The 23,016-nt window shown below is 38.1% G+C and overlaps 2 protein-coding genes across 5 annotated transcripts; one reads left to right on the top strand and one right to left on the bottom strand.

Annotated features, from left to right (window-relative positions):
* Window positions 1–813: 813 nt before the first annotated feature.
* Window positions 814–10,992, bottom strand: LOC113682087 (acid-sensing ion channel 1C). Its single transcript, XM_089208529.1, has 7 exons — window positions 10,277–10,992; window positions 5,354–5,574; window positions 4,228–4,384; window positions 3,243–3,305; window positions 2,579–2,762; window positions 2,043–2,134; window positions 814–1,529 (listed from the first exon to the last, which is right to left on the bottom strand). The coding sequence occupies exons 1-7, from the start codon at window positions 10,920–10,922 to the stop codon at window positions 1,420–1,422; spliced, it is 1,473 nt and encodes a 490-aa protein (XP_089064655.1). The 5' UTR covers window positions 10,923–10,992; the 3' UTR covers window positions 814–1,419.
* Window positions 10,993–13,019: 2,027 nt separating this feature from the next.
* LOC149044541 (uncharacterized) lies at window positions 13,020–23,010 on the top strand. 4 transcript variants are annotated; one of them, XM_089208497.1, is made up of 17 exons: window positions 13,020–13,689; window positions 14,005–14,073; window positions 14,435–14,797; window positions 15,341–15,451; window positions 15,950–16,188; window positions 16,523–16,701; window positions 17,139–17,238; window positions 17,346–17,442; window positions 17,540–17,772; window positions 17,905–18,022; window positions 18,230–18,321; window positions 18,958–19,078; window positions 19,656–19,763; window positions 20,001–20,177; window positions 20,718–20,891; window positions 21,170–21,237; window positions 21,864–23,010. In XM_089208497.1, the coding sequence occupies exons 3-17, from the start codon at window positions 14,515–14,517 to the stop codon at window positions 22,797–22,799; spliced, it is 3,036 nt and encodes a 1,011-aa protein (XP_089064623.1). In that variant the 5' UTR covers window positions 13,020–13,689; window positions 14,005–14,073; window positions 14,435–14,514; the 3' UTR covers window positions 22,800–23,010. The 4 variants fall into 4 exon arrangements, with proteins under 4 accessions (XP_089064623.1, XP_089064625.1, XP_089064624.1 ...); XM_089208499.1 differs by having other exon boundaries at window positions 13,577–13,689; window positions 14,435–14,793; XM_089208498.1 differs by lacking the exon at window positions 13,020–13,689 and having other exon boundaries at window positions 13,933–14,073.
* Window positions 23,011–23,016: the final 6 nt, after the last annotated feature.

Raw genomic sequence — 23,016 nt, forward strand, 5'->3', positions numbered from 1 at the left:
ACACTGAATTAGTAATCAGTTAACTCATATGAACGACAGGCTGTTCTTTCGAAGACTAGAAATAGTCCAAGAATATTAACTGGTTGATATATTACAAGAAAAACACGTTTAGTTAAACCGGGTTTGACTGAATGAAAATCAGAAACAGCTAACTGGAAAACTGATTTATTCTATTCCATAGGTTTCAAGAATTCACCAACTCGTCTTTTCAATGTGCTTAAATGGCGTCGACAAACCTCGCTTAACAAGACAGCTTTAAAGCATGTTTAAGCTCTGGTGTGGAAGGGATGTGAGAATGATGAGATAATGAAGATGAATATTACATTTTGACCAGCTTCCAGTTGCCTTGACAACTCGGTTGGTTAACCTACTAAATCGCTATTATGACAACACGGTTGGTTAACCTACTAAATCGCTATTATGAAAGAGTCGCAGGTTCAAATTCTTTTAGTCTATATATTTTTCCTTTTAACCTTTCTTTTTTTTTTCACGGTTTTGATCACCTTTGTATTCCCTCATACGAAAGAAAATCGTCGCTTCTATCTAGCTGCGGTAAAACATGGATGTTTCGGATATCACAGTGGATGCTCTAGTTGTCAATTCCTTTGCGTAACTAACCAAGCAACTTAATGTTGACGCATGACTGGATTCAAGGACGTAATATAATTATCCTTTGCAGAATAGAAGTCACGTCGTCCTATTTCCAAGGCGCCCCCAAGTCTTTCCCCAGTCACGTAATTCCCAGGCTGAGATCGCCAGTAGAAGAGTCGTTGATCACTAATCGCAATGCCACAAACATTTGTTTACTGAACATTTTAGACAGACAGATTATTTATTGAATTCAACAACTTTTACAGACTTGGTGACTTGAATTTACAGGTATTTATAGAGTAATGTATTGAGGAATGATTTTGGTTACTTGGTTTGGGGAGGTGAGTTGGGGCGGCATTGCCAGGGATGACATCGAGTATTTTAAAAAGGCTTTACCGCAGTCGTTTTTACTTTCTACTGCGTATGACCATTCGCGATTATGATACCAATTGCTTTCTAAACTAAAGAAGTTATGCTTTGCTTAAACATTAATGATTACAGAGAAGACTCTCGCTATGTTTAAAATGCACTAACTTGCTAACCAACCAGCTAAGCTTGTAATTCATGGGGGTTATTCGCAGCTGCAAAAGCTTGCTAAAACGCCTAGCTAAGTTTGCGATTCTGGGGGCCGGTTGTGTGTCTAGAGGTTAAATCAAAGACCTAAACTTTGCAAATAAATCTCTTTGGCTTCAAAGGTCTGATCATCTGGTGATGCATGGATCGGTGAAAGCTTGAAGATTTGTTTCAATTTTCTACCGTAGTTTAAGGCCTCATTATAAGCAGCAATGGGCTCCTGCTGTACGCTATTATATCGTTCAGTGTGTGTATTTATCTAAATCCCAGCCGTATCCCGACGATAGCAATTATGAGGTCAAAGAATTCAAGCACGGTCAAGAGACTGGCACCAACACAGAGACCAACTTGACCGCCGATTTCACCTGTGGTGAAAAGAAGGTAAGAAGATCTTAGTCTTTTTGACCTCCAACAACAATTATGTGATAAACTAGGATCTTTTTACAAATGTTCATTCTCACAGTTATAGGCATAGCTGTCAAGGTTTTAAAGAGAGAGAGACTATGGGTACCTTCATGATCGATAGAAAGGAGAAAATTGTTGGCACGATATAGAAGTAATTTACAGTTGAAAAACACCGGAATTATAACTAAAGTGACGTCACTTTCGGCCTAGACCTTTCTCAGAGGCCTGGCAACTAAGCACCCGACCGAAAAGAGGATCGTTTTTAAAAGTGATAATTAGAAGTGGTATATTCTAATATATAACATATATCTAACATATTCTAGTGACATATTTAAAAATTAAGCCATCCCAGAGCTTTGATCAACGAAAAATTTGATTGCTCTGTTATCACCCAATATTTTTTTCCCAGACGACTGGACCATGCACTTCAAGAGATCTTAGATCCAATTTGTGGATCTTACGCCGACACGTACCTAAAAGACTTTCATAGTTATAAGCAGGTATTTCCTTGATGACTTGGTAATTGAGTTCTTGAAAATACACGCGCAGTTCTAGCTCATTCTGGCTGTTGAAGTATTAAATATGAAAAAAATACTTATGTGGTAAGTAGCCAACTACAGGTCATATTTTTCAGGTATTATTTCCCAAGTGAAATGTCAGCATTTTCTGATTTCATTAGCTGTTCATTGTTTTGTTAATCTTTTTTCCACCATAGATTGGTCGAGAATCCTTTGCTTTAGTAACAAGACAAAATTCATGTGTGGCCGTAGGTACACAACCTCAAGAGACTTATCAACGAAACTGCCTCATCACAAGTAATTGAGAGAAATTATATTCTGAACTTTGTGTGATAGCAAATAACAAAATGACCTCACAGAATGGAATAAAATAGAACAAATTCAGGGTCAACGCTGGCTAATTTTTGTTTGACTTTTGCTCAGCCACTTTAAATTTCTGTCGCTCCGTGGCTCAACACAATCTTCACCTTTCGAAACTACAATACGAATACCTCATTTTTTCTTGTCTTCTTTTTATGTCATCTGGTTTATCATTGGATCCATCATGTTGTTTGACGATCCTTTTGATGAAATTTTTACTCGGAAAGGTAGCGTATGACAATATGGGATTGAAAGAGATGGATTCACAAGGTACTGGGCACTCACACTGATCATCTATTCTACTATAAAAGTTGCCTGAAAGGAGCAATGCAACATTTTAACTTAAGTGTTTTTTGACCTTCCAAGTACGAGGGAGTTCAAAACGCCATTTTCATGACATTGTGAAAGGGCTTGTGGAAGGGAGGAATCCTCCTCTAAATGCTTTCGAGGGTATGCAGTGAAAGGCTACGGGGGTCTCCTGGTTACGTCTTAGCCTACTTCATCTATTTGGAATGACAGGGAGTCGGAATTGGAAAGTAAATGAATCTTGATGAAACAATTGGTATACCCTTGTCTCCTAGTGTCTTACCCAGACATTCCACGGCCAAGCGGTTGAAAGTGTACATTTCAGGTGCAGTCACACGGCAGGAACTGGGTACGAGATTACTCGTTCCCCAGCTCCTCTCCCCAACTCAGTCGAAGACTGAAAGTTTTTTGACCTTTGGACTAAATACAAGCGATTTAACAGACTTTATCATAAGTATTATAAAAAAAGTAATATAAATGTCTACATACTCATCTCTTTCACAAGGCAGTTCTTGATTTCACTCAATCCACACACTCTGGTGTTGTTCATTTCTGTGAAAAAGTCGAGAGAAGAGAAAATCAACAAGAGCACTGATTTTCTTATCGGTTATTTTGTAAAAAATGAACCCCATGTTTTCCGCGCACGCATCTATTGATCTGATAGCTAAGTGGTCTCCTCACGCAAAGCCCCGGGTGAAGCCCCATCTCTCGCTCGGGCGCCCTTGGGGAGTGGGTCGACCTGACAGCTGACACTACAGACTACGTACCTGTAAACTTTGGTATGATGTCATTTATGTGCAAAGTGTGTGAAGTTATTCACCGACGCTCAATTTACATTTATAACTAATGGTTATGCAAAAATGACAAGCTAAAATGTTGATAAGAACGCACCGGTACAAATGCATTTCTTTATTTTACCGTCATGAGTTACTCATGAATACCTGTCATCTAAAAGACCTAACAGTTTGAACAAGAAAAAGAGTTAGAGAAAGCTGAGCAAAGTTGAGTTTTGCTTGGTAATCAAGATTTAAAATTCGTAACGAAGTACATCCTATCAGAAGCCCCATCGGCTCCTGAGCATTAGCAACTAGTCACCGAACTGGGAGTGGTGAAGCAGCTAGGTTTATATCCACCGCCAGCCATTGAATCTGAGATGATTCGTTGTTTTAGACCAAAACAGTGAGATAATACGGCACAAAAGGAAAAAAGTAGCTCATTTTTTCCTGCAACGACAATAATATTTTCGGGTGCAAACTCTGTGCTTCAAGTGAATAACAAAGGATATTCAGAGTTTGAGAAGTCAATCAGAGCCCGCCTATGACGCTATCCACCGTTTAAGTATATACTAATACCGTTATACCATTATTAGTGCCAGATCCCCGGTGGGCAGAAAAGCGCGCGTCCTTCGCTGCTGATCTGATGAGCGCCTTGCAAGCTAACAAATGGTCAGCGAAGCACAACTTTAATGACTTACCCGGCATCAAAGCGTCCCTGCATCCACACTTGTTTATTACAAAGTTGGTCACACAAATCTCTTGGCAAGAAGGAATCGTGTACTTGTTATAGCCAGGTATGCTAGTAATCTCTTTGTCATGGCAGTTTCCCTCATAAGGTTTTGGAAGATTGATTGTCTGTGGTTAAAAAAAAACTTTAATTTCAGAGCAATTTTCAATTGAGTTTCGAAAGAATTCCGAATTTCTGTGGTTAACTTCACCATGCGCCTTATACTTTGTCCATAAAACTACCTCTTACCTCCGATGAGAGAGAATCCCAAGAGTGCGCGAGGTACTAACGAAACTATATCGATTGAAAAATAAATCCTAAAGGGCACAAGAGGCTAACGTAATATTCCAATCAATGAGAAATTTAAACGTGCACGAGATGATGAGAAAGAATCCTAAAAGTGTCCAAGGACTAACGCAACAATCCAATGAAAAATGAACCTAAAAGTGCGTGAGATACTAACGTAACAATTCAATGAAAAAGAATCCTTAAGATGCGCGAGATGCTAACGTAACAATTCATCGAAAGAGAATCCTAAAAGTGCGCCAGTGTAAGATAATCTCAAAGTGCGTCAGATACTAACGTAGCAGTCCATTGGAAGAAAATCCTAGAAGTGTACGAGATACTAACGTTACAATCCATTGAATGATAATTCTAAAAGTGCGCGAGATATTAGGGTAACAATGGAATTAAAAAGAATTCTAAAACTACGCGAGAAACTGACGTAACAATCGAATGAAGGAGAATCGCAAAAGTTCTCAAGATACTTATCCTAAAAGTGCGCGAGATTCTGATGAACAATCCAATAAAAGAGAATCCTTACAATGGGCGAGATACTGACGTAACAATCCAATTAAAGAGAAACTTAAAAAATGTTTTGGAGGATGTCTTCCAATCGTCTCGAATTTTTTTTGAGATGCAACTTGTCGATCAGGGCGACATTCTTACATCCATACATTTTCTGCTCGAAAATGTATGGATGTTGTAAGAATCGGAGGAAGTTTAGGGGTTAAAGCCTTCCACTTGTTAAGCCCATGAGCTGACAAACTAAGTTCACATAAAATAATCCGACAGTATTAGACAATGTAATCTATTACCCGTAGTTTTTTTAACGCCGCAAACGTACTCGTACCAGGACTCACAGCAAAGCCAAGCTGAGAGACCAGTGGCAGAGTCTGCTGATCATGAACAAGAACTTTGAGGCCGGCAGCATATGATGCCGTCCCGTAATATTCCTCTTGTCTAACGTCCAATATCAAGTGTAATCCACGATTGGAACCTGCCTGCCTTACTCGCAGTAGACGTTGACCATCTCTTCCTGGCAAAAATATAACAAAATAACCAAAAAAGTTGCAAAACAATACAAAAAAAAAAAGAACTAAAATCCTCACGGAACGCTCCGTCATGTACGGTTATGGTAAGTCCCCGAAAGGAAGATAAATTTTTTGCCGCATTTTTGCCTGTAAATGAATGATGATAAATGATGCAGAAAGAGAATGGGTCGCTACATATTTGCCCGTGTCAATCTAGTCTCCTTCGCCACCGTTCAGGGATGTCATACAACATTGTTCCAAGCCTGGATCAGCAGCTTTCACTCGAACAACGCTTCTTTCCAGGAATGGGCCAATCAAAGAGAGCATTCCATTTTTGGAAAGCTTCTCGCGCCAGTTTTGCTCCCTGAGACTCGTCCAATCACGCCTTGATTGTTCTCTGTTCTGTTGCAAAGGGCGCTACGTCTTTGGGTTCCTTTAGGTTGTTCTGTATCGATTGAAGCTAAGTGCTCCTTATCATGTTCGTGTTATAGGTCATGTAAGACTTGTGGGTCCATTTTTTGGGAAAAAAAAAAAAAAAAAAAAAAAAAAAAAAACAGCCAGAGAGAAGTCCGGCTGGTAGATGGTCGGACATTGTACAAATTGTTAGATGGCGTGTTCTCTGATGAAAAACGCTCTTTCAACCAATGGGAGCGCGCGTTACATCCGAACTTTATTAAAAATGTAAATTGAAACTCGTTACTGACTGTGTTTTAATTAATTAAACACTGGAGCAAACACTGTGACATGACGAGCTTTGCTCAAGAAAAGAATTCTCACCAGGGATGCGTAAAATGATCCATAGGCTTGCCAAAGTAAAGCGAGAGGGCTCAATTAGCAAGTGAAAGCGAGCGTGAAATTAATTGAAGTTAACAATTAAAATGTAAACAGGCGCGAGGATCCGCGCGGCTTGCGCTTTAGGAGTGTTACGTAAATTTAGGACTCTTTTGCACAATTTTCTCTTTGGAGATAACTACGCATTCATGGCGTGAATGGCAATTTTCATAATTGTAGCGACAAGAACGGCTTAGCTAAGCCGTAGTGTGTCATGGCATTTGAGGATAGCCTGGTTGTAGTGCGTGACATGACTATCAAGTAACAGTTATTGTACCCAGCATGTTTTGTTCGTGATCTACAGATTTATTGGTTTGTGACGCAAAGAGCGATTATCTGTTCTGTCACGACAATACCAAAATTAAATTGTGTTAGCCAACTTATATTTCACTCTGATCAGACCTTTGACCCTAAGTCAACATGGAAGCCGGTGAGCCGCTCGGTAAGTTTGTTCTGGAGATACAAGAGTATCATTTAACACTTGAAACGATTGGGTAGATATTTTGATAATACTTTTCTGGCGTCTATACTGAGGAGCTCTTTCAGTATAAAATATCATTTTAGTAAGTCCCAATCATCAGGTAAGCGCGGGAACTTATCCCGCGAAAATTCTATGCGAAGGTACGAGTATATTCGGCGGTATCTGCGAAAAGGGGCCATCGTTCTTTCCTTAAGGTAAGGTCTTAACTGTGTAAAACTTCGCGAGCAAGAAATTCTACTCGCTGGCCTGTCCAATTTGGCTTTTAGATAAGGTTGTATGCCTGATAATTTCTGTCTAGAGCTATGTGATGACGCGCGGTAAATCTCGCTGCTTAATAACCTTTGAGCGGAAAATGATGATGCCCAAACCATTTAATCAGCAAAGCAAGGTTTACCTTTACTTCTGTGCTTTCGAAGCAAGAGAAGGAATTATTTCTGTGATAGTTAGGTGACAGATGCTTAAAATCACATGGTGTATTATCAAACTGTTGAAACCTAACATGAGCAAGATGAACTAATTATGGAATGAACCCTGACATCACAGCTCAAATATTCCTTCCCTATAAGATGAAACGCTCTTAGCAGGTTAGTGTGTTTTCTTACTAATCGTACTGTACTATTTCGCAGTTTCGAAAGCAGAATCCTGAAGACACTCTCGTTCTTTTTTTATTTCTTACCCACTCTCTCGTGTAATCAGACTTATCTCCGTGAGGGAAGAACCTTCATTTTTTAATTTTTTTCCCGGTTTTGTCATTCGTATGTGAGCTGTTGTTATCTGAAGGCAGAACCTTTCCCTTTTTTTCACCTGGTTCTGTCTCTCTTGGGTAGTCAGTCCTATTTGGGCTGTTGTTATCTGAAGGCAGAACCTTTTCCTTTTTTTCACCTGGTTCTGTCTCTCTTGGGTAGTCAGTCCTATTTGGGCTGTTGTTATCTGAAGGCAGAACCTTTCCCTTTTTTTCACCTGGTTCTGTCTCTCTTGGGTAGTCAGTCCTATTTGGGCTGTTGTTATCTGAAGGCAGAACCTTTCCCTTTTTTTCACCTGGTTCTGTCTCTCTTGGGTAGTCAGTCCTGTTTGGGCTGTTGTTATCTGAAGGCAGAACCTTTCCTTTTTTTTTCACCTGGTTCTGTCCCTCTTGGGTAGTCAGTCCTTTTTGGGCTGTTGTTATCTGAAGGCAGAACCTTTCCCTTTTTTTTCACCTGGTTCTGTCTCTCTCGGGTAGTCAGTCCTATTTGGACTTTTGTTATCTGAAGGCAAAATCTTTCCTTTTTTTTATTTGGTTCTGTCTCTCTTTGGAGTTGTTTCATTTTAGACTGTGCGTTTTCATCTTATGAGAAACTAATTTTGAATTGCGACATAATTAAATTTACTTGTCTTGATTTTTTTTCCTTTGCAGATTTAATTGAACGTTAACCGCGAAAAGCCGTGATGAAAAAGCAATGTTTGTTTTAATAGAAAAAGATAGTTTTCCTGTTTAGATGACCAACCAACCTTAACTTAATTACACATCATAAGAGCACGTTCAGTTGACTGGTAATTTTTACGTCGATGTTGTGTTTGCCTTGGTGGTGTCTGTCCTCAAATCCCGTGATTTTTCAATCAAAAATAAATAACGAATTTAGGAATAAAATTACCAACGAGTAAAATACCTCTTCTCGTAACGTATTAAATTGCATTTACATTTCCAACTCTTGCTTCAGACACGAGATGTAAAATCGGTCATAGATTGTAAAAGAGATTTGTGAGTAAAGAACTTTTTCTACTTGTCTTTGTTTATTTTCTCGCAGCCTTATACATGAGGTTCGCTGTGTTCGCAGTGGCGCGCCAGGAAACCCCAGTAGGAAAAATTATTTTAAAGATTTTACTCCTTTAATGATCTCTTTAAAGTATACTACTTCCTTAGCATTTAGCCAATTATATGGTGCCGGTGGAGGGTACAAAAAAACTCCATTATATATTTCTTTACAGGCCAATATTATCGGAAAAAACCCAAACAAACAAACAAAATGAGTTCTGTTGCGCTGTGTGATCCATGAGTGTTCTCATCGCGGTTAGGGCTTGCTGTTGTTTGCGGTATTATTTTCCGGAGTGGACATACCATTACTACATTTTTGTTAGCGTTTAAAAATCGGGAATACATGGTTTTGGTAAAAAACTTCATCTTTTTCAACTCTTAACGACTGTCGAGTTGTGTGTATCAATAGAGTGGGTCAGCAAATTTGCATTCTATGTTGCGCAAGGGGCAAGAGAAAATGGTTGACTCCCCGCGAGTGAAGCTGACGCTCTAGGTCGATGTCGATCCATTATTATCCTTTGTAAACAAAATTTCGATCATGGAGTTAAATTATAAAATTACTTTGGCTTACATTGTGCGCTTTAAAGTAAACTTGAGTTGTTAGATCTACGCGAGGGTTTAACCTTGAAAAATGCAATCACGCGAGTGGAGCTGACATTAACGCGTGTCCCTATCTGGAAAACATTCGTATTGTGACAAGAAGGGTCTGCTTTAAGGTTTTGGGTTACTCTCGCCATGCAATTTGGACGCCGAAAAGTGCCAAAAAAGTAATTACTGAAAATTCATCCGCAACACCTCGGTCGTTCTGTGGGCGCGAAGTCAGTTCTTCTCTTACAATTAATAATTGCCAGGCGGATCTCAGATCCGCCTCAGCCTCATTTGCATAAATTCTTTTGGTGAGCAAAGCTCGTCATGACAGCAATATTTATAAAAGACAGTTAAACGTGGTTATTTCAAAATTTTTTTGTGTGCAAGCTTGAAAAAAAAGATGATTAAAAAACTACACAATTGTTTTAGTGTCAATTGTTTAGACACGATTTTAAATGACCTGCCTAATATTTGTGTCAATGTACCTTAAAGAGTTTTCTCACCATATGAAGTAAAATAAAAGCAGACAACTCAGAAAGGAAACACGCTTCAACTGATTTTGCGAATTAACAGCATTCGGCGGAGATTATATTAGGATTTAATATTATTATACAGATACCGATGAAATACCAGAATTTTTCCTTTTACTAAAAAATCATATCTTCATCGTGCGCAGTGAAGATACTAGATACTATTTTTATCTTTCACATGTGAGGATATTTGAAATTTCATCAGTATAAATAAAATAACAGAACATTACATGGCCGCTTGGGGATACGAATTTTATCTTCTAGTGCTGAAGTACTTTGAAAGTACTTTTCCACTGCTTCGCTCACTCGTGAGAGATACTTTCAGAACTCGAAGATAAAATTCGTATCCCCAAGCGGTCATGTAATATCCTCTATGCTATCTATCCTCGGCTATCATTAACCCTTGTAAATTGCACTTGCTTATGACCAAATGTACGCCCTGTCGCTTTTGACACACGGAGAAAATATATTTTTTTAAAATTTACCTGAGTTGAAAGTGTGGCAAAGTCCCATCGATGTCAACACGGACGTGAAATTCCTGTGATCGCAGGTCGGTTTTCCGTTCCAAATGCAACGTTCAACAGTATCATCGCTTTGGTGTCCCGCATCGATGTAAAACTGTGTGAGGTTCAAGTCATGATATTTGTTTAAGTCAATGCTATCATTGACATCGGGCAAGCCCATTTTTTCAACAACGGATGCATGAAGTTGGGGCAAAATTTCTTCATACGCTGACGTTCTAACCACTGACCTTTTGAACACGTTGAAGTTGCAGATAGTCACCGCTGGAAAAGTCGGCATAGGGTCGTATTTCAAACTGACTTTTGTCGTGACCTGGTAGCTGTAATACTTCTCAAGCAACTTGAAGGACTGAAATGAAAACCACATCATTGCTAGCAAGAGAAGCACAGCCCATAGAAAGCGACGCGTTCTGGTTGAGCTGGAGAAGACGTGAAGCAAACCATGAAGAGTGGACGACTCGACAAATTTATTCCATGTTTTCTCTATCTCTGCTTTTTGACTCGAGACTTGAGCAGTCTGACCGTCAGAAGTGTGGTTAACATCATATGACTTGCCTCGCTTTGGATATTTTGTCTCTCCCAACTCTGCTTTAGATAATGCAGGATCCATAGTGGACCCTTGCCTTCCCCTAAAAAACTGTTTTCGTGCAACAATGGGATAAATTTGACTGAAGTACCTGCTTTAATACTTTGATCAATATGAATAATCATTAGGCATCATTTGTTTATTTGTACTTTAGCTTTACGGAAATCATAAAATCTGAGGTAGAAATTCTAATATGTTGTTTAAAATTATATATATTGATACTTTTGTGATAACAGGTTTTAAAGTAAAAAGTTGAAGCAAAAAAAATTTTTTTATAGATGTATCGATCATAATTATCCCTTCAAAATTTATTATTTTGCATTTGGTGTTTCCCAAGTGAAGTCATTAATAAAAGATAAACTATGACCACTGTATATACAGGTAAGAAACTAAAAATAAATAAATATTATGAACATACCGAAATTATTTGAATAATTTTGAATTTTAAAGCTGCAAACTCCTTGATGCAACGTATCTGTATCCAGTGTGGGTGTGTGTTTATGTGAAGGCGGGGAGGGCGGCAGAGGTTCAAGGATTTGGTTTTCCGGGGGGAACGGAGGGTGGGTCAGTCGTCGCCAACCGGAGTGTAAAGGGGTCTATTTAATTATATCATTAGAGTGCTGCAGAGCTTCAGAGGGGAGCGGGGGGGGCAAGGTGAATTTTTTTTTGTAACAACCAAAATCTTCTAGTCTTCTATTATTCTCAGTTCATATCATTTTGTCGGTTTCAACAGCTTAAAATTAAAATATCTAGAAACAATCAAGAACACGACGACGTAAATTCACAGGATTTTAAGCAAATGGACGCTGTTGAAGACAATTGCTATGGTACGTTCACAGCCCAAAAACAAACAGAAACGGCCTGTATCATATCAGATAAAAACACCTAACTGTGCCTGCGTATGTTTTGCAAAAACAAAAATATTGGACTGGACTCTAAACTATTAGCTTGTGTGACCGCCTTTTTCGTGGAAGAGTTAAATTGTGGACTCGATTCTTTTCTTAGCAACTCCCAAGTCATTCCTTTCGCAGAGTAACCGAAAACTGCATGTTAATTGGGTTACTGCACTTTGGAATATCATGGTCTCTATACCATACCCCACAAATACATATTTTTTTTAATTCTGCTCATGAAACATTGTTCATGTTTTTGTTAACTGTTAATGATTCACTGTTCCTTGAAGAACGCGAAATTCTCGGTTATGAGCGCAATCCTTGACCAGCTCGTGTTCCTTAGAACTCTTATGTGTAGAGCAACTTCGAAAGAACCATTGAAAACTTCCCCAATCTCGCTTTTTAGCTTCATTTAAAAATATTTAAGCTCCTGGGAAGTAAAAAACAAAGCAACAAATAGTTTCCGGTGTGGGAACGATCCGTTAACAGATGAATTTATAGTGTCTAAAGAAACAAAAATTTCTGCGTCGTGGGAAAAACAGGAAACGATTTACTCTGATGAGAGGCTTACGCTTATAGTGGTCAGCTTTTTAAAATTCGCTTCAGTGGCTCGGTTCTCTATTGAATTGTATCGACTCCTCGTCGAAGACCAGCCAAACATTTATTCTTAACTGCCTTGCAAGAGCGAAAATCCAGAGTCCATAATCCACTGTCTAGTCCGGGAGTTACTACATCACGGGCGACGAGCGGGGATAGAAAAAACGACCCAAATACGAGTGGTCAGCCGTGAAACAACTTTCATACTTCATATATAGACAGATCATTTGTAGTATCAGGAAACAATCGTGTTGTAAAGCCGAAGTGTAAACAGTCTACTTCGCTGAATAAAATGTTAAGCAATTCAAAAGTGTTGATTGTACATATATCTTTTACTGCTTTAATAAACAATGAAGGCATCGGTGGCATCCGAAAGGTACCAATAAGAATTAAATGTACGTTTTGTAGTTGCAGAAAACAATCGTGTTGTAAAGCCGAAATGTTACCAAGTTACACTTCGCTACTTAAAAAGTTAAGCAATTTTCCTCAAGCTTTAACTGGAACAATACTTTTAATGCTCTATTAACCAACGGAGGCATCGGGAAAGACATTGGTGACACCGGGAAAGGCATCAAGAAGAATGATATTAACGTTATGTAACTTGTTGTGTGACGAAAAAAACGTATCTTGACTTGTTCAAAGCATTAATCACAGTTGGCTTCCTTTTCACTTGAATTTTGTATCCACAGCCTAAGATGAGAAATTTAAAATTTCTATCAGCTGAAGTTCTTTTACTGCATATTATATCTATTCAATCGCCCCCAATTCACGTGGGAAAAAGGCAAGTAGGAAAACACTGAGCTTCGAGAAACAGCCATGTTAAGGCTAATGTATTTACCATTCCTTAAATATTTACAATCAAGACCACTCGTTTAGGAGACCTTTTCTCCAAAGATTCACACGTGCAAATAATTCTGTTTTCCGTTCGAAATGTTTTTCTTCCTATTCAATTGAACAACTGACTTAGCGTTTAAGCCGAGAAAAAAATCACAAAGTTTGAATTCTGGGATGTTGTCCACTGTTGGCTCCATCAAGTTACGATTCTGCACCATTGACGCTCGTGGAAATCTATCTTAATTGACTACCAAGGACTGTATTTCTTATCTTTCAAATTAAGGTCTGTACATGACATTAAGTTCATCATCTGGTTCGTTGTTATAGTCAGCTTTAATTTGCAAGTCCACCCAGTCCACAACCGGTTTCAGGGAATACAAGTACGAGTATCGGCCTCGTGAAAAGGAAAGCATAAATACTGAGGCAAATAGTGCCTTTGCCAGCCAATGCATCAGTGGAATTCGAAGGTGATTTGATATTATTTTGTTGATTACACTATGCACGTAAACTGTTTAACTCAGATCAGCGAGTGAGAATAAGGTGATATAACCTGCTGCTTAACTATCAATTGTGGTTTAATTTATAGTTTTTCAAAGTAATAGGAATGTCATTACCCAGTGTTTCAGATTATGATTTAATATTAGTATGAGACTATTAAAATCAAAATCAATCTGGGTTAAAAAAAATTAATCAAAGATAAAATTGAACCACAACATAATGACCTAGTCCATAATCCTTCGTTGTTCAAAAGCCCCTAACTCCTTCCTTATGCCTTTCTTTAGAACCGATTCCTGGCATAACTGGGTTGGACGCAGGCTATGAGTTTGATTCAGATGATGTTGACGAAACAGGTAAGTTTATAGACAGAAACTCTTCATATAGGACTCTTTGTATATGAAGTTTGTTTGGCAAGGTTATATTTAACATCATACCATAAGCCCACTGGATGTGATGACACGTCTTTTGATAGCCTGTATAGCCAACTCAGTGCTATGGCTATAACTCTGTCATATTAAACAAATGCGAGTGGAGTAGTTGATTTATTAAAACCTCAAAAAAGTATCTGAAAATTTAATACAACATTGTGAAAGACTCTGTATTTATGGTCCATGGTATATGAGTTCGTATACCATGGCCTGTAAACCAATCTAAACTCAGGAATTACATATGTTCCTGGTTTAATGAACAAAAATATTAACACTTGTTCCACAGACAATCTTGACGCTGCCTTGGCAAGATGCGATGAGCTTCTCAGCTCATTCGATGCTTCATCTCAAAGCTGGGAGACACGCATGGTGAACTTGTCAACAAACTGGGATAACATCCGAAAACTTCTACTGGAGGCTGTCCTTAGTTGTAAGGGGCTTCCTTCACCTAATCGCTGTCATATGTGTTTAGAAGGAAAAGTTCGCATACGGTGCCATGACTGCCCAAAGAAATTTTTCTGTCCTTCATGTGACCAAGATGTGCATTCTCTGTTACCTTTTCATGACAGAGATGGTTATGTTAATGGATTCTTTCAGGCTATCCCTCCAACCGTTACAATTGATGAAAGTGGAATAAAGCGTATTGTAGGTAGGCAGGTATAAACTAACAGTCTGAACACAGTAACCACAATATAAACAATTATCAGGCATTAAATTAAGGATTACAAACAGTGGTATTAATTTTCAATTTTTTTTAAATTATGTACTTTGTTTTCTTTGTTTTATGTGATATTGATTTCATTTTTTTAACTTTTTATGCAAAATGTCTGATTAAATATAATTACTCAGGTTCCTGTTAAGGTGTTAGAGGAAAACAGTTTATGATTTTAATGTTTTTATTGTCTCCATTAACATAATCTGAAGCAAAGGGAAATAAAAATCAGGCTGGTTTGAAAATTTTCAACCAAAGATAAATTTTAACTACAGCAGATATATGAATTAGATATTTGGCAGGTGCTGCTTTCCTATTTTTTGAATAAATTTCTTTATGTAGAATTGTTATTTCAGTTTACTTTCAGTTTTTTACCCTGAAATGCAGCTATTTGATTCCTTGCGAAATAGTACATTTATTTTTATGTTATTACTAAAATGGTTCTTTTGCTATCATAATGTCAGACATTTTATTTGTTAGCTAAACTGTTACCTGTCATCAGTGTACCTGAAAATTGCCCATGCTGTAATGAGGCTGGAGTATTAGAGCAGCGACCAACTACAGGAACAATCATTGTCATAAACGAGAAAGGTAGTGTATAGAACAAGTTTCAAGTCATTGTTTTTTTCTTCATCGAGTCTTTCACACTTTAAACCATAAAAACTAAAACAACTCCCCTCACCCACCCATTGTAAGTAATAAGTATCCTCTCAAAAATTGGTACCATGCCATGTGGTTGTCTTAAATGCACTAAGCAATTGCTTTTAATAATATTTATTTTTATGTAGGTTCTTCTCTAGCTTAAAAGAAAGATTTTTTCAAATGCTCAAATAAGCTTTCCTTTGAACATGGCTGTATTTACGAGGGCAATAGGCTTGTGCACCTGGGAAAGATGGATTCTTACTTTGTTCTATACACTAATCTTTGATTTTGGGGAAAGTTGGTAAAACCACATTCATAGACATTAAATGTGCCCATTATATCTGAACCATGATAGAAACCCTTCCTGTGAACATTAGGTATTTGATTCTTAATAAATTTATATATTTAGCTTTCTTTTTACTTTAGCACATATTTTCTCTCTTTCAGGAAGGTTTGATTTAAACAAGTTCAGCATTCAGTGTAGCCGATGTGATGCTGTTACCCCATCCGGGTCCATTAGTGACGTGGTTCAGGCTGGGTATTGGCCAGGAAGCCCAACAGACACAAGCTATCTTTTTGATCAGCAGCTGTTTCGTCTATGGGATGCCATTCAAAAGAGAATGCCTGGGAGCTCAGAAAGCTCCTTTATCAGAGCTCTCCAGGACGTATCTGTAACAAAAGGAAGGGTACATGATTCCACTTTTTATTTTCAATAAACTGAATAATAGCTACACTGTGATACTAAGTCACTCGCAGTGATACTAAGTGTCATAGAACATGTAAAGATACCATATAAAAGGGTAAAAAATAAACTACATGTATTAGAATATCATATAAACCGATGTTTTGACATAATCAGGGTTTGTCATACATGTATAATTTTTAATGTTACACATTATTTTTTATTTCTTTTAAAAATGTACATTTAAAAATACATGGCTTCATTTGCACATGTTATTCTAGGACAGTGTTAATCCATTTTTGTATATAACTTAACTAGTAAGTTATTTACTTTGACAGGCACCAACCATCAATAATTCTGCGTTCTCTCGTTCATTCAAAGAGTGGAAGTTCTTGCAATACGAGTTAGATTGTTTGCAAGGACTAAATTGGATGAAGTGCCCTCCTTGTTCAGTTTTTCAGCATTCATGCCATGTTGATGGCAATATGAAACTTCATCGTTACAATACATCAGGAAGGTAAATATTCAATAGTGGTGTGATGAATTGTTTTATTTAAATAGTGAAAAACCAATGTTTGTATGTTGTAGTGTAATAGTGAAATGCTACCTTTATTAATTCCAAGTTTTGAAAAAAATTTAATGCAATGTGATTTGTCTCGGTCATTGCTTATTTCAATTTATGATGAATCTTTTGAATACTATCTCTTTTAATGCGAGCCTGCGTTTTCAACATTAATTTAATGGCTGCCTTATTATTGAATTTCTGAAGCATATCAAGGGCTGCCTTTTTAATTAAATACCTTGTTCGCTGATGTTAAAATTAAATAACACTTTGCCTTCTGTATATCTTAATGCAGTACTAAAATTGTGTGTGTTGGAATCAGAATAACAATTCAGAGAAAGTGATATTAAAATTAAATACAATAAATTGTGTTTGAATTGTCTTTTACCTAGTCAAAGAAGGCCATCATATTATGGAGACCTGTTCATTGCCAAGAACCACGACGTTGACAGCCACCTGAAGGCAGTTTATGCAAAGAAGTCCAAATCTAAGGTTTTAGAAAATGCATTTTCTGTTCCAAATTTTAAAATAAAAACTTAGGTCACTATGTTCGAGTTTATTCTCATGACATGATGCTTTTATGGGTTTTCAATGTACAGGACGTTGATAATAGATGTGGTGACTCACACTGGAGGGCTGCAAACAATCATGGCAGAAAGGCAGCCAAATTGGACGAGACTGGACTGGAAATTGCAGGTCAGAATAAAATGTAACTTGTTGAAAACATGTGGTTGATAAGGGTGTGTTTGATGTACTAATAATTATCGAGAGTTCTGTTTATATAATCACGTAGGTTGCAGACATGGCTTGGCTCAGTGGGAAGTGAACATGTTCCAGGGAGAGCTGTATGGCTATGCAAACTTTGTACACCAGAAAAAAATGATACCAGCTGGTGTCAAGTATTTCTGGGAAGACATTGTCTGCAAGTACTGGAAGTGGGCTACAAAAGCTGGTGGGCTTGAAAACTGTGATATGAAACCAGCCTTGTCTGTGATGCATGCAAAAGCTCACAGTTGGACATGCCAGGTAGTATATCAAAAATAGAAATTAAATGTGATATCAGAAAGGGGTTGTTTTTGGGACAGCAAATTCTAAGTTACATCATGTTGAATGATTCGCGCTGACTGTAAAATTTGCTATTATAATTTTTGTTGACAGGTCATATGGGGAGGCCGATGGCAAGATGGAAGTGCCTGCTCCACTGGCGAGGAAGTGGAACAGATCAATTCCCACATGTCTCGTTGTGGAAACACTACAAAGTACATGCTTCCTGAGAGTGAGTTGAAACTTTAACCAATAATGCAGTAATAAAGTGTGTTTAAAACAGTTCCTTTCCTTACGAGGTTGACTAGCTAGTAGCAGCTTACTTTCATTTTGGTTAATCTTATACAGTGCAAAGTTTTTCAAGTATACAGTACGAATTGAAAATAATCTAAATCATTTTATTATTTTACCATGAATCTCTTTTATTACAATTTTCAAGATCGAGAAGAGCTCATTACTGAGCATGCACTGAGGTGGAACAAAAGAAAAATTGTTGGAATGGTACAGAGTCTTGCGCGGCGATACACTCGTGTGGGTAAAATGTATATTATGTGGTGTACAGATGAAGACATGATTTTTTTTTTCTGTAAATTTTTTTGTTGGTGGTGGAAAGAGCTCTACACTAATTTTCTATAAGTAAGGAAAATGTGGTGTACAGATGAAAGGGTGTAGAATGGTAAAATCCAAGACAAGCTGAGACGCCAAGGCCCTCGTTTAAAATCCGAGACAAAGACTTAGCTATTTTGTAAAAACGGAACCTGAGATGCTGCGATTCCAAAATTCAATTGTAAGACACCATGATCAACTGAAGAAATCTGGGCAAAAGTTGTTTACAGCGCTCTGTAGCTCTCTGTACGTCGTTTTACAATAAATTATGTCTTGATAAATCAGAAGGGCAATTAAGGATTATTGTGCTTTCAAACTACAAGTTACAGACATGTATACAGGCAAGTATACATACATATACACATACCGGTAGTCTTTTGTAACAACTAATAATTTGCCAAGACCCATCATTTTTCAAGGACCCTTGTACAACCCTAGATGAGGATAAAATATTTCTCTAAACATTTTTTGTTCCAAAGAGCTCTACCATAGTAAGTAAAGAAAAAAAGTCAGTTTCATTTAAGATTGATTGTTTTTTTCACTTGTCTATTGCTTGAAAAGGCTACTAAAATGCTAACTGAATCACGCAAAGAATTCAATGAAGTTCTTGACACGTATGAAGTCCCATTGGCTCAACTTAAAGCAGACGAGTGGAAACGTGCTGTTGTTAGTCATGCACATGGTAAGGAAGCTTTTTTGTCTTTTGTATTATTTGATTTTGCAATAACGTCATTTGAAAAATACCTTCTACTTGCAGCAACAACGTCAACAACAAACAGAATTTTACTCTTGTAACACAGCTCTAATTTATGAGATATTGTTTTTTTCAAACAAAATACAGAGTTTATCAGTATGACAGTAAATAAAGCTCAAGGAAAATTCTATTTAGCAAGTTAATGGTAGTCAAGCGTTATAAGAGTCAATTCTGAAACAAATGTCTGTATCATGTTATATATATAGCTATCATGCAATGTTTGCAATTGTTTATCAGTAGCTATCACCTTTTTAGTCAGTGATCTTGGGGCCAATTTAAATGCTACTCAGCCTAACCATTTCTGCTATTTAGGCTAGCCTGAAATCAGGAGCAGAAGTTTCAATATACTGCTTACCAATTCCCATTTTTCTCCAGGTTTTTTAATTATTTTTTTTGAAGTTCAGATTAGGTTATGAAAATAGGTTTACTTGGTAACCCAGGTTGGTAACTGATTGATCAAATTCTGTCACTTCTAAATGACAATATATATATTTTTTTAAAACAGAAGTGGAAGCCTTGCAGGGTACTTCTAGCCGTCTTCGGCTTCAAGATGAAATAGAGATGTTGGTTTCAACTATCGAGCAGACTACTCAATCCATGAACAAACTGGCTGGTATGTTTGGTAAAATTCATCCATCCATACTATACCTGCCAACCTACCAACTCCGTCACTCACTGTCTCTCACTCACCCACTCACTTGCACGCTCGCTCGATCGCTCGTTTGCTTAGATTTATTTATTTTTTAAGCTGAGGTCACATCTTTGTTTTAAACATCATTGTAATACTATAAGCACTTTAAGTTGATTTGGGGTCATATTGCCTCCTTTCAATTGTTTTAATTCCATTCAGGATCATCCAAGCAACGCACACGATTACGTAGTAAAATTTCTGCAGATAAAGCCAAACTTTCTTCTCAAATACAACGGTATAATGAAGAGACACAGGGTGTTCAAGGCGCCAACCTGCAGTGTACATGTTCTGTCTCTGAAGTCATTAAAGGAAACTTCCCATGGGGAAGAAATGCAGGTGAAGCATGATCCATATTCATTTATGAAATTTCCATTCAATTGAGTTATGTGGTAGTGTTTGTTTAATTTGCTGAAGACATGTACTGATTGCTGTCCACGGCTGCCGATTACTCAGGCTTTTACTTTTGTAAACATATTTTAGTAAACAAATAGTTTGTTACTAATATATGCGCATTCACACTGGGTGGTTTGCTACGCCGTGCAGATGAGGCCCAAATAGGCCGAAACAGCTGTACATGGTCGTGATAATTTGCAACAATGTTAGTCGAAGTTGTTTTGCGTAGTAACAGCATTCAACGCTAACTTAAATATTTGTTCCGTTTTTCCATAGTCTATTGCGCTTCAATTATAGCACTTACAACAGCGATTGTCTAATGTTCACAATCCATATTTTCTGTTATGTTCGTACGGTAATGTTTTATGCTACGCAGTCGCGTCGGGACATTTCTCAAATTGTTAAGACTTCACTACACTTTAATTTGTGTAAAAACTGTACTTTGTTTACCTGCTTCTCTCTTTAATGATAATGCTATCGCAGATACACCGATACGGATCAGGAGAATAATTGTAGAGAAGAACGAGATAGCGAAGAGATGGGACGAGGAAGTTGCTCTGGTAAAAAAGGAGATGGCCAACTTCATTGCGTATTACATGGACGTGAGCATTCCCCACCTAACAAAGATCGCAGAGGAATTGCAGGGAAAATTAGACAGTTAGTAAATATCAGTTGAAAATACAGCCAGACCTCTATTAAGCGGCCACCCTCGGGACTTTGAAAACTGGCCACTTAATAGAGGTTGGCCGTTTAATAAAGGTATCGAATACTGCAGTTTAGAGACAATGAAATAATTTGGGACTTAAAAAAATGGCCGCTTAATGGAGGGTGGCCGCTTAATAGAGGTTCTACTGTAATTTGTTTTCGGTTGAGAACCATTCTTCACCGAAAAAATAGATTTATTTGATTTGTTCTCGTTCTTTACTCCTTTTAAGATCTTTCCAGGCCACTTGATGCCCGTGGACCACCAGAAATCGAAGAAGCATCTGTGGAGTCGGAGAATGTAGGACTGAGAAAAACTTTTATTTGTCATATGCGCAAAGCCTTGAGCGTAGTGTTTAAACGATGGAAAACACTGTGCACTGGAAAAATCAGTTAGTTTATGCAGTGGATATCATGCTTTGCTTTGTCACATCAGCTGCATTACGATTTATCCGGTTGATAGTGTTATCCAACCTTCGAATAACTGGGTCCCGACCTTTTAATTAATGATGAGGTCTGGTCCGACCTTACAATAAAAAGAATTAGCACGTACTTGCGTAGTCTGACAGATACTTACATTGTAACAAGAAAGTAGCACTTGAATGGGCTGCCTTCTGGTGTATCTCGAAAACAATCTAAATTGTTGTCACCTTACTGGCTAAAACGTTGATCCAATCGTTTCCCTTTCTTGCATTTTGTCGTAGAAGTGACTTCATGACAACCGAAGTTCATGTCGTCCGATTCTGTCTGCTGTGACAGTATTGTGACAGTCTGTCGCTTTGCAAGTGTAAGTCCTTTTTAATGACGCGTATGATTATAGAGCGATTTCGAGTACACAATACCATAGTTAGTAGAGGAGACTATGACAATACATACAGTTCAACCCTTTTTGGCTATATAACGTGCCCATTTTTGTTATTTTTTTAGGAAATGATCGGCAGCTATAGAACTGTGTCGGTGGACGCAAGAATTATTGGAGGGAAGTTGGCCTATGCTAAAAAAGGGATCGCTTTCTGCAAGCTTCAACTTGTCAGCGCAGCCTCTAAATTTCAAACAGCACTATCTGGTAGTGACTATGAGGATTCGTTAAATATCCGAGACAATGAGGATGACAATGACAATTTGGATGGAGGTGATGATTCTGACCATGACGATGTCGAAGAGGAATATGAGCATTATATTACTAATTCCGACAATGATGCCGTTGACACCGACACGTCAACAGATGACAATTTTGAAGTCCTCGGGGAAAGCATTACTCAGAATGAATTGTTCGTATGGAAATTCCCGCCTGAAGTCAGCCAATCAACACTTGACGGCCGAAATGGTAGTTCGGCGTGCAGTGTTATAGCCCTTATCCTTGCACATGGCGCATGGCATCAAGGTCTTAATCTCCAACCGACACTTGTGCTGTCTCCTCTGTGGGTCAAACTTCTTTGTGCCGCTATTAGAGTAGGAAACCGGCTTTACGACCGCTGTCGTCTAAGCTTGCCGCAACGCTTCTTGTCTGCGTCAGAGGCTGCCACCGTCGCGCAACCGTGTGTAAGCGTCTCAGTTGACTCCCCTTTGCCAGTTCGCGTTTTTGATGAACATGGCCCCACGACGTTGTTGTTCCAGTTGAGAAGGCTGTGTGCACGGGACCACGGTGATGCTGCCCTGTTAATAGTGAACGAGAAGACAGTTGTCTTTATACCAGTCGGGAATTCGTCCATTGTTTTGGTGGATACACACCGACATAGCCTCCACGGTGCCGAATTATTACTGGGCCATCAAAGCAGCTTGAATCAGTTTGTCAGTGTCCGCCAAACAGTTTTGGATCTACAGGATGACACCTACGCTAATTTGTGTTTTATTTCTTTTTAATGACATTAAGTATCCTCGATGTACATAGGTTAATACAAGTGGTTAATCATCTTTCATGCACTACGCTCAAGACTAAGTGTAATGGTTCCAATAAAGGCAAAAGTCAGACATTCTGTCGTATCCCTCACATAGACTGTATATAAAACCCAAATAATGGAAATTGTCTCCTATCGCCATTAGCTAATAAAAACCTTTTGTTGAACTGTGCAAATTGGGT

Source organism: Pocillopora damicornis, chromosome 6 (genome assembly GCF_964200805.1).
Source record: "Pocillopora damicornis chromosome 6, jaPocDami1.2, whole genome shotgun sequence".
Classification (NCBI taxonomy): Eukaryota; Metazoa; Cnidaria; class Anthozoa; order Scleractinia; family Pocilloporidae; genus Pocillopora; species Pocillopora damicornis.